We start from the raw sequence: 16,215 nt of genomic DNA, 5'->3' as shown, positions 1-16,215 counted from the left end.
TAAAAGATTTTGATTGTTGTCATGGCTTGATTTGTGGAATCCCAGCGAGCACCCAGGCTTGTGCAGCTCTGAAATAAATAATCAATGTCTCTCTTGAGGGTGTCATGATTGGCTTATTGCACTGGGGGTAACAAATCTGATTTTTGTGCACAACAGATGCGGAGGGAGAGTCCAGGCCTTTGAGCCCAGGGAAGTGACATTATAGAAATTTGAGTGTGAATTATGTCAACCCACCCCTGTCCTGCATCCACTTTCTAGGGAGAAAAGTTATCCCACAGGGAAGAAAGGTTATCCCACAGGGGAGCTGCCCCCACTCCCTCCTGCAGCACAGGTGGGGATGGCCATTTTAAGCTCTGCATCCCCCTAAACCACAGCAAGCCCAGAGCAGGGAGCTGGTTCTCCAGCACCTGCAGGTTCTCCAGCCCCAGCTCGTGCCGTCCTGTTCCGCTCCAAGGGTCCTGCCACGCGCAGGGACCGGTGTGTGCCCATCTGTCTTCCCCTTGTCAAACCACCCCAAGCTTCAGAGAGAAGCTCTTTTTTTTATTCAACAATGGATTTCACAACCCTCCCTGTCCTGCTGCTCACGGATGTGCCCAAGCTCTGGCTCGGTTTTCCCTGTGTGGCCACCACCGCCTGCCTGTGTTTTGTGGGGACACCTGATAAAGGGGATCTTGAGGGTGTAAGAGAGAAGATCCCTGTCCAGGCTCAGCTCCCAGCACCTTCTGTGCTTACCCACCCTGGGCTGGTGTGATCAGGAAAGATTTTTCTCCCTGAACAGCAGACCCATCTCTTTCTTCACAGCGTTCCATGCTCTTTCTGCCAGCACTCACCCCCTCATTCAAAGGACAGCCAGAGCCGAAAGGAACCTCCCTTGGGGAGCAGCTGTGTGTGTTTCCCCCAGTAATGCTGTTTATTTCTTGAAAACCCACCGAAAAGGTTCCCTCACCCTTTATGGAGTGACAGTCCCTTGGAGCAAAGTGGGATAGATACGCCCACCCCCCATGCCAGCTGTGTGGGGTGATAAGGAGTGAACAAATGTACAGAAATAAATGTACAGCACTGTGTAAAAACTGCTGGACCCCGTGCAAACATGAGGTGCAGCACAACATCCAAGAGGAATCAGCAGGGGAAAAAAAGAATCCTGGTCGAATATAAGGAGTCCAAGGGGTTATTTCGGATAAAATTAAAGTGTAGAAATGCCGCAGTTTGAGCGTGTGTTAAAATAAGGAGAAGCACACCCGGCTGTCCGGGCTGCCAATGCCGCCAGGTCACGGCTGGCTGTTTCCCCAGCAGCGGGTGCAGCCGGCGGAGCGGCAGCTCCGGGACAATCCCGGTCCTTTCCCGCCGCTGCTCCCGCCCGGTCCCCGCCAGCCGCGCTCCCCGCGGGCCCGGGCGCGCTCTCCGAGCCGCAGATGCCGCGGTGCGGCACGGACTGCCCTGGTGACACAGCAGTGGCCAGGAATGCCGCGTCACCTTCTGCTCCCCCCTCCGTGAGGCACAACAGAGAGGAAAAGCCTCTTTTTTCCCCCACTGGAGAAGGGATTTTTCACTGTCAGCACGGGCGCAGAAGGTGGGAAATTCAGGCGATGTGCATCCTCAGTGCAGGGCTCGCTTGGGGGTTGGTGTGGTAATAAGAGAGTTAACGAGTCCCTTTTAGTGTATTTGCTAAGCAAAACCGGTTCCAGCGCTCCGAACCCCAAGACAGCGGCTCGGATCGGAGCCCAGCACCTTCGGGGTGTGGAGGCTGCGGGGTTCCAGCAACGGCATCGCTCTGTTGTTCAGCAACGGGAGTTTGCACCACCACAGGCATGAGGAAGTGGCACCTGCTGGCGGGGACGTGACAGTCACTTCTCTCCGAGGACAAGGTGTTCAGGGCGTTGGCCACCCAAAATGCCACAGGAAAGAGAACTGAGCCTGATTAACAGGGGGGGAAACTGAGGCAGAGAGGGGTTTTGCTTTGCCTGCTCAGGGCTTGGCAGTGGATTGCTGGATCGACCCAGATATCCCCCAGATTCCTGTTTCTACTGATTGCCTTTATGGTGGCAAAGGTCATTGCACGAAGGTGTAATCTTGACAAGATTTGGATAAATTCAATTAATAGTAACTCTTAAAGCAGGGACTTTCTGCCCCTTGCATGGTGGCTTGGTACTGCTCATCCCAGGAACAGCTCCTGCATTAAAATATAGTCACTTTATTGCAAAAAAAATGAATTATGCCTGCTCTTGGCTCCCACTGGCAGGGTTGATCCTGCTCCTGCAAGAGAGTGAGGACAGTGAGGACGGGACAGCGGGGATGCAACAGGGCAGCAGCATTCCCAAGCCACAGGAGCTGCCCGAGGATGTAGTGAGGGCAAAACAAGATTAATGCAGACAGGAGCCTCCAGGAGAGCTTTGCATTTGATGTGGGAGAGGAGAGAGATCAGAGTATGGAGGAGTCAGGATTAACATAAATTTACAAACCTTCCATTCTGGGCTGCAGGGCTGTTCTGGGCTCTGTTCCCCCATGGTGTGACCCACCAGTGCCCCAGGCTGCAGGAACACTCGGGAACACTGGTGTTCCCTCTTCCCCGGACACAGCCTGTTCTGTCTCCCCTCAGGTTCGCTGGACAGAAAAAGTGATCAATCTTCAGCCAAATTAATCTTCAGACAGAAAACCAATAGCTCTGAGCTGCCTGACAAGCCCCCAGTTTTCCCTTCCAGGTAGGGTTATAAGCAGGGAACCCCTGAAAGATGGAGTGAGTGTGCACAGGCAGGGCATGGGATGCACCCAGGCACGTGCCCTTGGCTGTTACGTGTCCATGAACTCAAAGGGATGAGACAGGAACCAAATCCACCGCAGGACTTTGCCTCCCTGGTAACGCCTCAAGCCCCTCTGACTTCGCTTTGATCCAGAGCACTGCAATGTGCCACAGGGATGTGCACTGCTCCCGGAAAACCAGGTCCGTGTGGGACAAGGGCTGGCACCTGGGTTTCAGCAGCTTCCCAGCCATTTCTGTGTGGCCCTGAGAAGGGTCATGACAGCATTGCTGCTCCAGGGAAGGATGTGGCACGGCAGGAATCACCCTGAAACAGTGCCTGGCAGGAAAATCCCTCAGCAGCCCTCCCTGTTCCTTGCAGGAAGGAGCTCATGGCAATCAGCCCCTTCAAGGCTGGCCCCAGAAGTGCCCCCCAAGCCTTCAACTGTCACAGACACAAGCTGTGCTCTCCCTCCCTCTGGCTTTATTTGCAGAGGGAATTAAGGTCCTGCTGGGAAAACCTCCCCTGTGCTCTGATAACTGCCTGCAGAGCCAGCTCTAAATGGCTTTTTGTAAATGAAAACCCAGGATTAACGAGGTTCCCCTCGTCACTGTTTACTTAGTGTTCTGCCAGAGTCAGGGGAGCAGGGTAGAGACCCCCTGCTCTGGGCAAGCTCCTTGGGCCACCAAGGAGCTGGCACATACTGGGGGACCAGCAAGGTGCAACCCAGCACATAGCAGAGCCTCCCTGGAGCAGGAGGTTCCCAGATGGGTTTGGGATGGGTGGGATGCGTGTGCACGTAGCAGGAGCCTTGGTGCAGGGGACAGGGCAAGGCCAGGGCACAGTGTTTTGTGAGCTGGGGGCCAGGGCTGGGGGATGATGCTCATTTTCTTCCTATGCCACGTTGCTGGGGAAGGAAGGGGGGTGTTTGCCATGTGGGTTGGTGCTGGGCACACATCCCCCACGTGACAGGAACAGGGAGGCCATGCAGGGCTGCAGCTGGCCTCATCCCCTCAGCAAGAATTCACTCAGGGATGGCAAGGAGCTGCCCAGCGAGGCCATGGGGTTTGCTGAGGGGTGCAGGTCCAATGAGCCCCGTGCAGAGTCATCCCTGTCTGCCTGCAGCAGGACAAGGAGGTCCTCCCTCTATCTGCTGCACTCCCGGGGACTGGAGCCACCACAGCCGACCTTTGGATGTTTGCACATTCCTGCCTGTTAATGTGTCTCGTAACCAAAAGCTGCCAGGATGGAGCATTACTCCCCCCAGCACTTGCCAGGCTGCTCCCTCCCGTTCCCCAGCTGAGAATTGGCACCCACCCCGTACCGGGTGGGAGCATGGGCTCCTCAAAGGAGCAAAACTTGATGCCTCTGGTAGGAGTGATGAGCATCCCACCCCTTGACACCAGTGAGCCCCAAATGCTCCCAGAGCTCTTGGGGCAGGCAGCAGTCACCTCTCCCAGCCAGGCATGGGGAAAAGGAGCTCCGTTTCGGAGCAGAGCCGCACTTCCCTCGGCTGCCAGGCTGGCACATTGCCCGCCAGCACGGTGCCAGGCCAAATTCTTTGCGATTTCTAGGTCAACACCCGCCTATCGTAATGCCCTGAGCCCTCCTGTTGCCTGTGCCAGCCTCCAGCCCAGTGGTCCCTGTGCACAGGACAGGAGCATCCCAAAGGATCCACACCTGACACTGCTCATCCTGGCTGGCCCATCGCGAGTATTTGGCCCCCATTGCTCCAAATTTGCAATTCTCCAAATGCCTGGCTCTGCCCACAGCAGCACCCCTAGGAGAGCTGTGTCCAGGGAGTGCACAGCTTGTACCCTGCCCCAGCTTCCACCTACTTTGAGGGGTTTAAGACCCATCCCAAGGAGTCAGACACCAAAGGCGTGTGTTTGCTTTGGATTTCTAAAGCCATTTTCTCACTGTCATGATGGCAGTGAAAAACCCCCACAATCTCAAGACATGGCCTAACGCTCCAAACCTGGAAATAAATCACCTGGAAAAACACCCTTTGTAAAGAAATCCCCGTGGCCCCGGTGCTTGTTTGCAAACCGGCCAAGTTTCGACCTCGGAGTGACGTGGTTTCCCAAAGAAGGAGGCGATGCTGGCACAGCTCCGGCAGCTCAGCCCCTGCACCGGGGGGTTGGATGTTTCCCCCCATGCCCACAGGGACCCCTTTCCACAGCATGGGCCAGGCTGGAGGGGCAAGAGCCCTGTGGGGCTGCAGCCCCCTACTCGGGCGTGAATCGAGGGGACGGTGGGGCTGAGGATGAGGAGGAGGAAGGGGCAGCCGAGCGTGTCCATGTGACGGCTCTTACGCAGGGGCTGTTGCATTGTGGCCACCGGCTCTCCCCCCCTCCCTGCCACGGGGCAAGCCCTGGCCTGCCGGGACATTGTGCCAGCTGGGAACAGCGACTGGCAACAACCACTGACCCATCCCGGGGCTCCCTGAGGCGCAGAGGGACGCGGGCACCCGAGAGGACTTTAGCTGGATGTGCTCCTCCATGCCAGAGGGTGCAGCACTCCACACACCGCACAAGAACAGGGCTGAAATAGGTGCAGACGTGCTTCAAAAGTTCTGCTGAGATAATCAGGTTCGGACCACCTCAGCCCTGCCTCAGTTTCCCCATGAGGGTGCTGAGAGCCATCCGGGCTGTGTGAGTGCCACAGGTCCCGCTGGGCCCTGTTGGCAGTGCAAGGTCACTGCTGGAAAAGCGGGACAGGAGCTTTGCCCCCCTCTCTGTTCTCAAAGCCACCTCCCCCAGCAGCCCTGCAGAGAGGTGTTTGCATCCAGCCTGATCCCTCCAGGTAAAGCCATCAGAGTCCAGCCATGGGGCTCAGCACAGCCTGCCTGGACTTTGCTATGGCACCTGCAGCCCATCAGGTATGAAACACTAAAAAAATCAGCACCACAGGGATGGAGAGTCCCTGAGCTGTCCCCAAGCCCTGCCCTGTGTGAGTGCCAGGCTGTCCCGATGCCATCTCCATCCCATCCCATCCCATCCCATCCCATCCCCACCCCACCAAGGACCTGCTGTACCAAGTAGATCTCTCTGAGTGTGGTTCCCAAGAGATTTCACATCCATGTGAACTCCTGGATGCACGTTTGGGATCCTGGTTTTTTCCCAAACTTTGGAGGTTCATTCATTGCTATGCAAGGCGAGTCCATTCCCTACCCTCCTCCATCCTGTTTCCCCCTTCTCCCCCCCCCTCACCACTCCAACCATCCCAGCCTAGGATGTTAAAATGGGCTGAATTTTTTACGATGAGAGGGGAAAAATTTTTTAGAAATCTGGGGATGAAGAGAGAACCCATGAGCTGTGACCTCCTCCAAATTCAAGGCACCAAATCCACACAAGGAAAACAAAAGGCAGCGAGATTAGCATTTCCAAACAGAGCAGAGATGGCCCCAATCTTTGAGCTGTTTATTCTAGGGTTGATTTTCAATATTTAGGATGATTAGCAAGTGAAAGCCGGCTGTTGCCAGAATGGCTCCATGCCAGCCCCACACTCAATGGAGGGAAAAGAAAGACACGGCAAGAAAGGGAGAGAAAAGAAGGGCTTATGTGTATATTTTTTTTCTCCCTCTGTGAGCGGGAGATTGGTTTGAGGTGTCAATGTTTGCCCATCAGAGAGGGATGATGGATGAGGGGACGTCTGGGGAAATAGCAGAAATAAATAATAAAGGAATAATTGCCATGTGCTTAATAACCAGCTGGGGAAGGACCTCACTAGGGCAGCGAGCTGAGCTTGCCGAGAGTTTTTGGAGCTGGGTTCTTCCCAGACCCTCTTCGGTGGGTGCTGATGGATGCCGCAAAACGCAGCCAGCTCTGGAGTGCTCTGGGAGCAGAGCAGGGGCGACACTGCCAGCGCGGGGTCCCCATCCCGTCCCCGCCCCTGTGCCGGGCGAGCCGGGGCAGCCCGCGGGGCTGGACCGGCCCCAGCCCCGGCTGCAACCCCGCTGCCACCGGCAAGCCCGGGCAGGTCCGCGGCTGCCGGGTCCCGACCCCGCTGCTGGCACCGAGCTTCGCCCCGAGCACAGCCGCGCTTTGTGTCCCGCGTCCCGCGGGAAGCGATGCCACCGCCCAGAGCACCCCCGGCTCCCGCACCTCCTGGCTGCCGCTTGAAAAAACACCGCCCCCTCCAAACTATCTCGCTGAAAGAAAGGAAAATTCACGTCCAAGTCGGTTTGGTTGCTTTCAGCTGCTGAACAAAACGGGGTTGTTTCAGGCCTCGACTGGTGCCTCCTTTATATTCACCCTTTCTCACTTTAAACCCCTCGACTGGCTCCGGCAGGCTGGAATATTTTTTCCTGGCAAGGTTGCTTATTTCAGTCCTCTGGCAGGGTGGGGATGCTGGAGGCTTCTCTTTTCCAGGGGGTTTGAAAACTGTACTACATGTTTGTGCCTGGCAAAACAAATTAAAGAAGTGGACTGAGGGGCAGGGGAAGTGCCAGCTTTTTCCGGCCCTGAAGTGCCACCAGTACTGGGGGGAAGAAGGGAGCAGCTCTTCCAGTGCTTCCAACAAGGAGCTCAGAGGAGGAGAAGCCAGGACAAGGAATTCCCTAATGCCTTCTGGTATTCGTGGCCCCCAATATCCCAAAGCTGAAAGGAAAGCCCTAATCTGCCTCTAAATTCCAACCCAGACACACCAAAGCTGTTCCCCCAGGGGTAACCCTACATTTTCCCAAGGGCAGCAACCTCCCTTCCCAGCACAAAGCACACACAGACCAAGGCAAGTGTCTGTCCCGAGCCCAGGCCTTATTTTGGGTTGAGATTGGCTGGATCAGGACTGGCTGCTGGAGTGCCTGGTGCTGAGGGGATCCAGGAGCTCACTGGGAAGCTGATAGGGTGCTCCTCATGTGCTGGGGAGAAGGCCAGGGCTGTGTCCTCGGGGCAAGAGGGATGGGATAGGCAGGAGTGGGTGCACCCAAAGCACCAAGCTGGAGGAGCCCCAGGCAGGGTCTGGAGGGGGATCTCTGTGCTGCTCCTGTCCCCAGCCTGTACCCAGAAGGACTCTGAAGCCACTTGGGCATCTTGGAGCATCTACAGGGCCAGGTGGAGACATGGCACAACCAGGGGCATCCTCCCTGTCCGCCCCAGGAGCTCCCTGCAGGGCCAGGAAAGGCTTTTCCCAGGGTTGGGAGCAGCTCCCAGGGCTCAGGACACAAGGCTGAGCAAGGTTGAACTTGGAGAATCCAGAAGGGACCTGTATTTTCTTACCAGCTAATTATCATACTTGTGTCACATAGGTGGTGTGTAACCATTGTCTCACTGAGGGTGGTTCATGCCTCAGTTTCCCCACAGGGAATTGCTGCACAGCTGTGGAAGTGGGTGAGAACTCCTGTGTCCTGGTACTGGTGTACAAGCAGGGCTGGGCTGGGGAAAGGAAACAAGGAGGCAAAAGGGCTTTTTTCTTCTCCATTTTTCTTTATTTATTATTATTTTTTTTTTAATTTGTAAATAACTTTGCATGAAAAAAAGTTAAATTGCACAAGTATCTCTGTAGTTCTCCAACATAATCCCCAAAGCAGGAAAACAGAAGAAAAACAGTGAGTAAAAAGAAACATTGTCAATACAAACAACTACACCAAGCCCAAAGCCCCTCCTAAGTGCTTTTGTAACCAAAACAGAATCTATTTACAATCTTCCATTTCTTTTGCCAAGTCTAAGACACACCACTACAATTCCAGCTTCTACTTGCTCCTGCTCTACTGCTCTACCTCTCACAGCCTACAGCAAAGGAGAGGCAAAGAATCCGGTTCTTGAGAGCTTCAAGTCAAATTTCAGCACCTCCCAAAATATTTCCAGGTTACCTTGCACTGACCCTGCCATGCTCTCGCCACACACTGAGCCAAAGGGCCGAAGCTTCTCTTGGTGTCAATCCTGATGTCTCTCTTGGCTGGATGGGACTTCATTTCCACTGCTGTCCCCAGAGCCTGTTGCACGCACAGTCTTTGGCCTGCGCTCCTGGATGGAGCCTGAATGTGGATTTCTTTCCTCCTCGGTCCCACCTGGGAGCGTTCGGTGTGGAGTGGCTCCATTGCCACCAGCTGAGGGCCAGGCCGTGGGGTTTTCCTTACGCTCGGAGCCTGATGGGAGAGCTGGAGAAGTGAAGAGCAACAGCCTCAGACCAAAAAAGCGGAGAGGGGCTATGTCAGCGGGTGAAAGAGAGGGTTCATGGTGCTCCAGACCCTTTGGCAACTGCAGCAAGGATTTTTTGGGTACAAAAAATACAAAAGCCAGTTTTGGGAGCACCCCGGTCCCTGCTGCTCCTCCTCTCCTGCCAGGGCCAGTTCCTGGATTCTTCACAAAACCTGTTGGTGCAGGAGTCCTCCCTTGTGTGGTCTTGTTTTACAGAACAGTGAACACAAAACCTTTAAACGGTGAAAATATAAAACAACTCTCAAACTGCATTTCCAGTCTTCCCCTCCCCCCTTAAGAAATTCTAGTGCTAAAAAATATAGATTTCTTTGAATATATAATATATAATAGATTATATAAAAACATCTAAAGAGGCACACTTGCTGAATTTATAAACCTTTTCTTCTTCCCTAGGCACAAGTCAGCTGGGATGTTGAACTTGGAGAATCCAGAAGGGACCTGTATTTTCTTACCAGCTAATTATCATACTGTACCTACCAACTGCACTGAGACAGAAAAAGGAAAGACAGAGAGAAACAGAGAGACAAAGAGGTGTGGAAATTGCACTTAAGTCTATCAAGTCTAAGCCACCAGGAATCTCAGGTCTTAGATGGGATTTTGCAGGTAATTTTAGCCCTGATGGAAAAGAACCCATCGTAATTCACATTTCTTTTATTAAAGTAAAATGTAAAAAAATAAGTAGTGTTAACTTCCTCCTCTTGAGAAAACTAGAGACTTCTGAGGTGCCCTTTAGAGACACAGCAGGCAGTTCCTGGGGTGGTGGGTTTTTTCTCTGGTGTTTCTGGGAATAACCTTACAATGAAGCTCATGGTAAAAGTCACCATGGGCATCTCTAGGAAATCTTGTCCCTTGTAAGTCCCAGCTTGGGGAGAGCATCCTACAAAAGTCTTACAAGAGGCGTGCCAGACTGCTCAGATTGATGACATCTGCCAGCAAAGAGGCATCAATGTCTTCAAACACCTGATCAATGTTGACACAGTTGGAGAGGTAATCGCTTGTCCCTTCATCCCAGGGGTGCTCCAAGAAAGTCGTGGCCATGAGGGTTTCATTAAAGTCCAGGCTGTACTGGTTGGATTCGGTGACGATCTGTTCCTGCCCCTGGGGACACTCCATGTGTTGCCCTTGTCCTGTCCAGTCCGGCTCGCATGTGACAGGGTTGATGGAAGCTGGGAGCTCCATATCCACCAGAGTGGAGAAATCTCCGTTGAGGTTGGTGTTAAAGACAGTTTCCCAATCAAAGACCCCTTTCAGCGATCCCAGCTCAGTCTGCTCCTCCTGGGTCATCAGGGCCGAGCTGGGAAGCCGGGACGCCTTGGCTGTGGGCAGGGGCGAGGGCTGCTTGCGCTTCTGCCCCGCTTTGGTACCCCCCGGGTTCCAGCTCTGGCTGCTGGTGGTTTCCTCAAACTCCTTGAGCAGCTGCTGTGATGCCACGTTGGCCTCGAGGACGTTGTTGGAGCTGCAGCAAGAAGTGGCCGGGCTGCCAACGTGCTGTGCTTCTTTCTGGACTCTTCCAGAGAAGGCCGGGTGGATCTGCACAGGAGACATCCTCCGCTTTTTGTAAGTCCCGTACTTGAGCCGGTTGGCATAGTAGGGGTCCAGCTTCCAAAATCCACCTTTCCCTGGCTCGTCTTTCTCCCGAGGAACCTTGATGAAGGACTTGTTCAAGGAGAGGTTGTGCCGGATGGAGTTCTGGAGCCAAAAGAGAAAGAAACCAAGGCTGAATGCTTGTCTGCTGCTGTGGGACCTACCTGCGTGGGGAGGCTGCTGGAGGTTTTCAGCAAGGACCTTGAAACAAAGCAGAACTGGCAACATCCAGACATCCAAGGCTACATGCCCAGCAGGAAATCCCTCAAACCCCTGAGTTTTCCCCCCTGAGTCTCCAGCAGAGTTTTCCTGCCTCCTGTCTCATCCAGCCAAAGGTGGCAGGAGCCAAGGGGTTCAAGGTAGGACTTGCCACCCAGGGGGAAGCTTTTGGGCAACTCTCCTTGGCTGGAAATTTGGGCCATGGGGCCTTGGATCATGCAGAGCACTGGGTGAAACTGGCTTGAATTGCTCTAGGCGTGGAGCTAGGCTGGAGGAGGTTGGATCCTCCTTCATTCCAAGGAGGAAGATGTGGGTGTCTATGCCCATGTTACAAGGCAGCACTGTGGGGTGGCGGCAACATCAGGGCCCTGCTGGCACCCCTGAGTTCATCTGTGTCTATTGTTAGTGTTGAGAGGAAAATATTTGGCCAAAACATAAGCACCGTGCCTTCCCCCAGCCACACTGGCACAAATCCGACGGGAGAACCCAGAAAGACACGTGGGCTGTTCCACCCTGTGTGTCTCCAGAGGTGCCTCCTGGCCCAGGGAAGCTCAGTGTGAAATCACTGCATCTTCATCAGCCACTGCTCAAATAAGATGAGGGGGAAAAAAAAAAAGGGGAGGGGGGGAAAAAAAGAAAAGGAGGAGTTTCTGCTCCCGTCGAGCTGTTCTGAAACCCTGAATGTGCCTGGAGTGATGTGAATAATCAGAAAGGAAACTCAGTTATTGGGTAAATAACCCAGCGTTGGACTCCACAAAGCCAGGACTGTACTAAGAGATTGGATATGGTAGAGGTGGTGGGTTTTTTTTAATGTTGCCTGGATATCTTTATGCTTATTCATCCATAATCCGTAGTGCCGAATAGGAAAAACAAGGCTCAATTGCTTAGAGCTGTTGAAAAACATGCACACACACACACGCACACACACAACAAAACCCTCCTCTGGGCTGAAGCTCCTTGGGTTTGTTGGCTCCTCTCCAAAGCACTCAGCTCCCACAGGAATATATCCATCTCCCCCCCCAGACTATGGGTGGCATGACCTTTCCAGGCTGTCTTCACGTACGGGAATCGGGATAGGGGATGAGAGCACAGCCTCGAAAAGAAAGAAAAGGGGGGAAAAAAAGAAAAAGAAAGGAAGGGAAAAAAAAAAAGTGAAAAGAAACAAAAGATTTTTTAAAAGGAAGAAGAAAAAAGAGAAGAAAGAAGAAGGAGGAACACAGATATTCCCCCACACAATCCAGGCTGTGGTAACTCCAGTTTTACTGTGTAATGAAATTTTACAAGGATCAGAGACTTGAAAGCTGAATTCTCTGCTCCCCATCTCTCCTCCTCATCCCAAACTTCACTCAGCCCAGGCTGAATTATTACTCAGCCGGTCAACATATTTATCATTCCTCCCTGCAACAGTCCAGGGTACCCCCTGCATCTCTGCAGAGAGGGATTGAAAACCTTCTTTCTTTTTTTAATGAACACATTTAATTAAAAATGGTGTGAATGCCCAGCCATGAAGTGTGCAGGAGAAAGTCAACCTGCTGGCGCCCAGCTCCTGCTTCCAAATCACTTTCATAGGTCCCCTGAGTGTAAGAGGGGGACCAAGATGGCCTTGGAGGGGGACCAGGAAAGGTTCCCTTCCCTGTGATGGGCTTCAAGAGCCACTGGAGACCCACCTGCCTGGGGAGAAGGTAGGCAATGCCTGGGCTTTGCAGTGGGGCTCTCCAGCCCTGCTTGGATGGGCACTGCCATCAGGATTAGTGACACACTGCGGATTTGGGATGGGAACGACCCCAGCAGATGGTTGAGCCCCGCAGGGCCCTCCAGCCCTGCCACATCCTAGAAAACCTCACGTGCCAGAGGTCCCCTTGCATGATGGAGGAGGGTGGTGAGCCAAGGTGGCTGGGAAAAGCCCCTGGGCTCCAGGCTGCTCCCAAGCTGGTGAGCCTGGGGGCTGTCCCATCCCCGCCAGGGACATGCTCCTGCTAGCTGGGGACAGCAGCCCAAGTTAACCACTCTTGGTCTTCCCTCTGCAGATGTCACCAGCTCATCCCAGTGATGGAGCCTCCGTGGCCTGTCCCTGGGGCCAGGAGCCCAGTGCTCTGCCCTGCTTGGAGAGCAGCAGCATTTCTGCTCAGAACCTCCCCAGTGAGAGACTTGTCCAACAAGTGGCATCTCCATCCCTCTCCTGTTCCTCATCCTCAGCACCCAGGCACACTTGACCTGGCAACTTCTCCATGTGTGCTCAACCCCGAGGGACTCAGGACCCCACAAGAGCTCCAGGAATGTAGGGACAGAGAGGCCTTTGCCTTGAAGCCAAGAGGAGTCTCAGGTGCCAGGAGCCCAACCAGTACCACCCTGCTCCCAAAATGGTCCTGGGCTCTCGCCCAGAACGGCTCCTTCCCTCTGCCACCCCTGTGGCCGTGGCATTTGTGCCCAGCCAAGTTCTTTCCCATTCTGTCCCTTCCCCACTGGCGGCCTGTGCCGCTCTTTTCCTGGTGGGATCCAGCATCCCTGCAGGATCTTGTTTTGCAGGGTGGAGGCTGTGGAAAGCCCTGCTCAGCCCTGCAGGGAGAGCGGCCAAGGCTCCACATCTCCTACCTGCCAGGTGGGATCAGCGTGTCGGAAGTAGCAGAAGTTGTCAGTAATCCACTTGTAGATGGCAGAGAGGGTGATTTTGGGTTTATTGCTGGCTTCCATGGCCATGCAGATGAGAGTGGCGTAGGAGTAGGGTGGCTTGACGTGGGGGTTGGTCTTGTAGTCGATGTCCCCTGTGAGATGAGGGGGCATGGCCACGTCGTGGTGAGTGGTGGAGGAGGTGGAGGAGGAGACGGGCGTGCAGGGAGTGTGGCGTGTGCCCTTGCAGGCCGGGTCAGCAGCCAGGGGCGAGCACGGGGACTCAAAATCAACCAGGCTGAACAGACTCTCACTCATCATGTAACAGTCCTGGGGGTCCGAGCCAGAGTATAACTGGGGGAGGCCAGTCTGGGCCACTGTGAAGTCCCTCAGCCACATGAGGTCTGGCAGGCTGTCATCCAGGTCTTCCTCTACGCACTTCAATTTGCCCTTGGCTTTCAGCGCTCGGCTCGGCCACGCCATGCCTCCCTCAGTGCTCCCCGGGCTGCACGTGAAGGGGAGGGATGGGGCAGATCCTGCAATAACAACAGGGACAGGGGTGAGGTTCCCCAAGGTGCAGTCTCTCTCTGACAGCCCTGGGTGCTCCTGGAGCTGCTGGGTGAGACCCATCCCTGGCGTGCTGTGCAAGGGACCTGCAACACCTCCCCCGAGGGGCTTTAGCACCCTTGAACCTTGGGGAAATTCCCTCAAACTCCTACACCTCAGTGTCACCCACTGAGCTGCTGCCCAGCAAGCTCTTGGCTGAACAAAGAATTTTTAAAAACCAACAAAAACCCCCTCAAACAACCAAAATCCAGCCCTGCCATCCCAATAAGCGAGGTTGTTTCTTGGGGACACACATCTCTGGATACCTGGCACTCGCAGGACTAACGCTCAGCATTCAACACCAGGACAAAATACTTTAAAGTTTCCCCCCTCGCAGGCAGCTTCTCTCAGTTTGATGCTATTTCTGCTTTTACCTTCCCCTGGTACCCAGAAACAACTCAGGGGTGGGGTGGGGGAGCTGGCGGGGTCCCACCCCAAGCACATTCTCAGTCAGAGCAAGACGACAGCTTCAGACTTTGGGGAGTCCTGTGTAGGGGATGTGGATGTAAACCCGAAATCCCGAGTGTCTGGGCCAGGAGAGAGCGCCGGGAGGGCGCATGGCAGGAGCCGCTCCCCGCGCAGACCCACCGCCCCTAACAGCGCTTCCCATCCCAGCGCCCTCCCGGCTCCGCCGCATGCCCTTACCCCGTCCCGATGTCGGCCCCCGACAGCCAAAGTTCACGGCAGAGTAAGAAGCTTCTGGAAAAACAGGAGACGGGGGGGGCGGGGGGGGGGGGGGGTAGGGTAAAAAAATACAAAAATAAATTAAAAAAAAAAAAAAAGAAAAGAAAAAAGATAAGAGGAAAGAGAAGCCCCGTGGGTGTCCGGGTGCCCCGTGCCGGCCGCCTGCGGTGTGCCCGGGCCGGGCCGTGCCCGCCGAGCTGCCGTGAGCCGCGGCCGCCCCGGCGCGGGGTTAAGTAGCGGCTCCGAGAGGCTTCGCGCGTTGCCGCGGCGACGCCGCGCCCCGTAAACATCCTCCGGGCTCGCCATTGGCCCGCGCGTTGCCATGGGGACGGGGGTGGTACCCAGGGATGCTGCGGGACCCCCCCAACCCAGCCCCGGAGAGATGAGGGGACTCCAGGGTGACCTTATCGCGGCTGTTCAGTGCCTCAAGGGAGCCGTAAGGAAGCTGGAGGGGGACTTTTGGCACGGGGGTGTGGTGATAGCACAAAGGGGAATGGCTTCCAACTGAAAGAGGGTGGGTTTAGATCGGATTTTAGGAAGAAATTATTGTGAGGGTGGTGGAACAGGTGGCCCAGAGAGGCCGTGGCTGCCCCATCCCTGGAATAGTTCAAGGCCAGGTTGGATGGGGCTTGGAGCAACCTGGGATAGTGGAAGGTGTCCCTGCCTGTGGTGTGGGGGGTGTTGGAACTGGATGATCTTCAATGTTCCTTCCAACCCAAACCGTTCTGTGAGTCTATGCAAACCTGAGTCCTGCCCCTCCAGGGGCAACCCCAGCCCTTTTCCTCCTACCTGTGCCCCCATCCCGTTTCTTGCTCCTGAGGCACCCACAGCAATGAGGGCACAGCTGAAGCGGGGCTGGGAGACTCCAAAAAGAAAGGATGGAGTCTGCCTTTATTTAATTCAAAACTTTACAGCCACAGGCTTCTCTAAGAAATCCCTGCCCCCCTCACTGCCATGCCGAGGGCTTTAACAGAGGCCAGGGAGGGATCCTTTGAAGGATCTGACCACGTGCAAGCCATCCCCCCCCAGCTTTTTCGGTCATGGGTTGGATTCGATGATCTCAGAGGTCTTTTCCAATCTGATTGATTCTGATTTTGACTCAGCTGCAAGTTCCTTCCCCCCACCATCATCAGCTTCCTCAGCTAAACCCAAATTATAACCCCCCTTACAGCCCTCCTCACCTTTAAGACTTCAGCTCCCAGCACATATTTTCTTCCCCACCACTGGAGGGATTTCTCTTGCATGAGCTCCCAGCTCCTTGTTGCTCCTCTTCTGTCCCAGGAAAAGTTCCCTCTGGGTGTCCTCATCCATCCCAGCAGTGACAGAGGCCACCCACACCACACACCAGGGAGATGCCTCTACCCCAGGCCAGACTCTTCCTGCAGAGGTTTAGCTTGCATTTGTCCTTTCTCCATCCTGGCAGGATTTAGGATGGTTGGGAATGTAGGTTGGAAGGGACCTTGGGAAGTGTTTTAGGACATTTGAAGCAGCTGGGCTGGTTTGGAGAAGGTACCTGGGTGACAGGTGAGTGGGTGCTCCCAGCCAAAAAGGGTCTTTACACACCAAGCCCCCCAAACCCCGACTGCCCTCACCCTGCAATCACGAAATGACTCTGGAGA

General features: G+C 54.7%; 1 protein-coding gene across 1 annotated transcript; it reads right to left on the bottom strand.

The window, feature by feature from the left end:
- Positions 1-8,156: 8,156 nt before the first annotated feature.
- Positions 8,157-14,634, bottom strand: FOXJ1 (forkhead box J1). Its single transcript, XM_039562621.1, has 3 exons — positions 14,558-14,634; positions 13,292-13,842; positions 8,157-10,585 (listed from the first exon to the last, which is right to left on the bottom strand). Exons 2-3 carry the CDS (start codon positions 13,787-13,789, stop codon positions 9,785-9,787), a joined length of 1,299 nt encoding a protein of 432 aa, XP_039418555.1. The 5' UTR covers positions 13,790-13,842; positions 14,558-14,634; the 3' UTR covers positions 8,157-9,784.
- Between the last annotated feature and the right edge of the window lie 1,581 nt (positions 14,635-16,215).

Source organism: Corvus cornix, chromosome 18, assembly GCF_000738735.6.
Source record: "Corvus cornix cornix isolate S_Up_H32 chromosome 18, ASM73873v5, whole genome shotgun sequence".
Lineage (NCBI taxonomy): Eukaryota > Metazoa > Chordata > Aves > Passeriformes > Corvidae > Corvus > Corvus cornix.
This window is presented reverse-complemented; position numbering and strand designations above follow the sequence as displayed.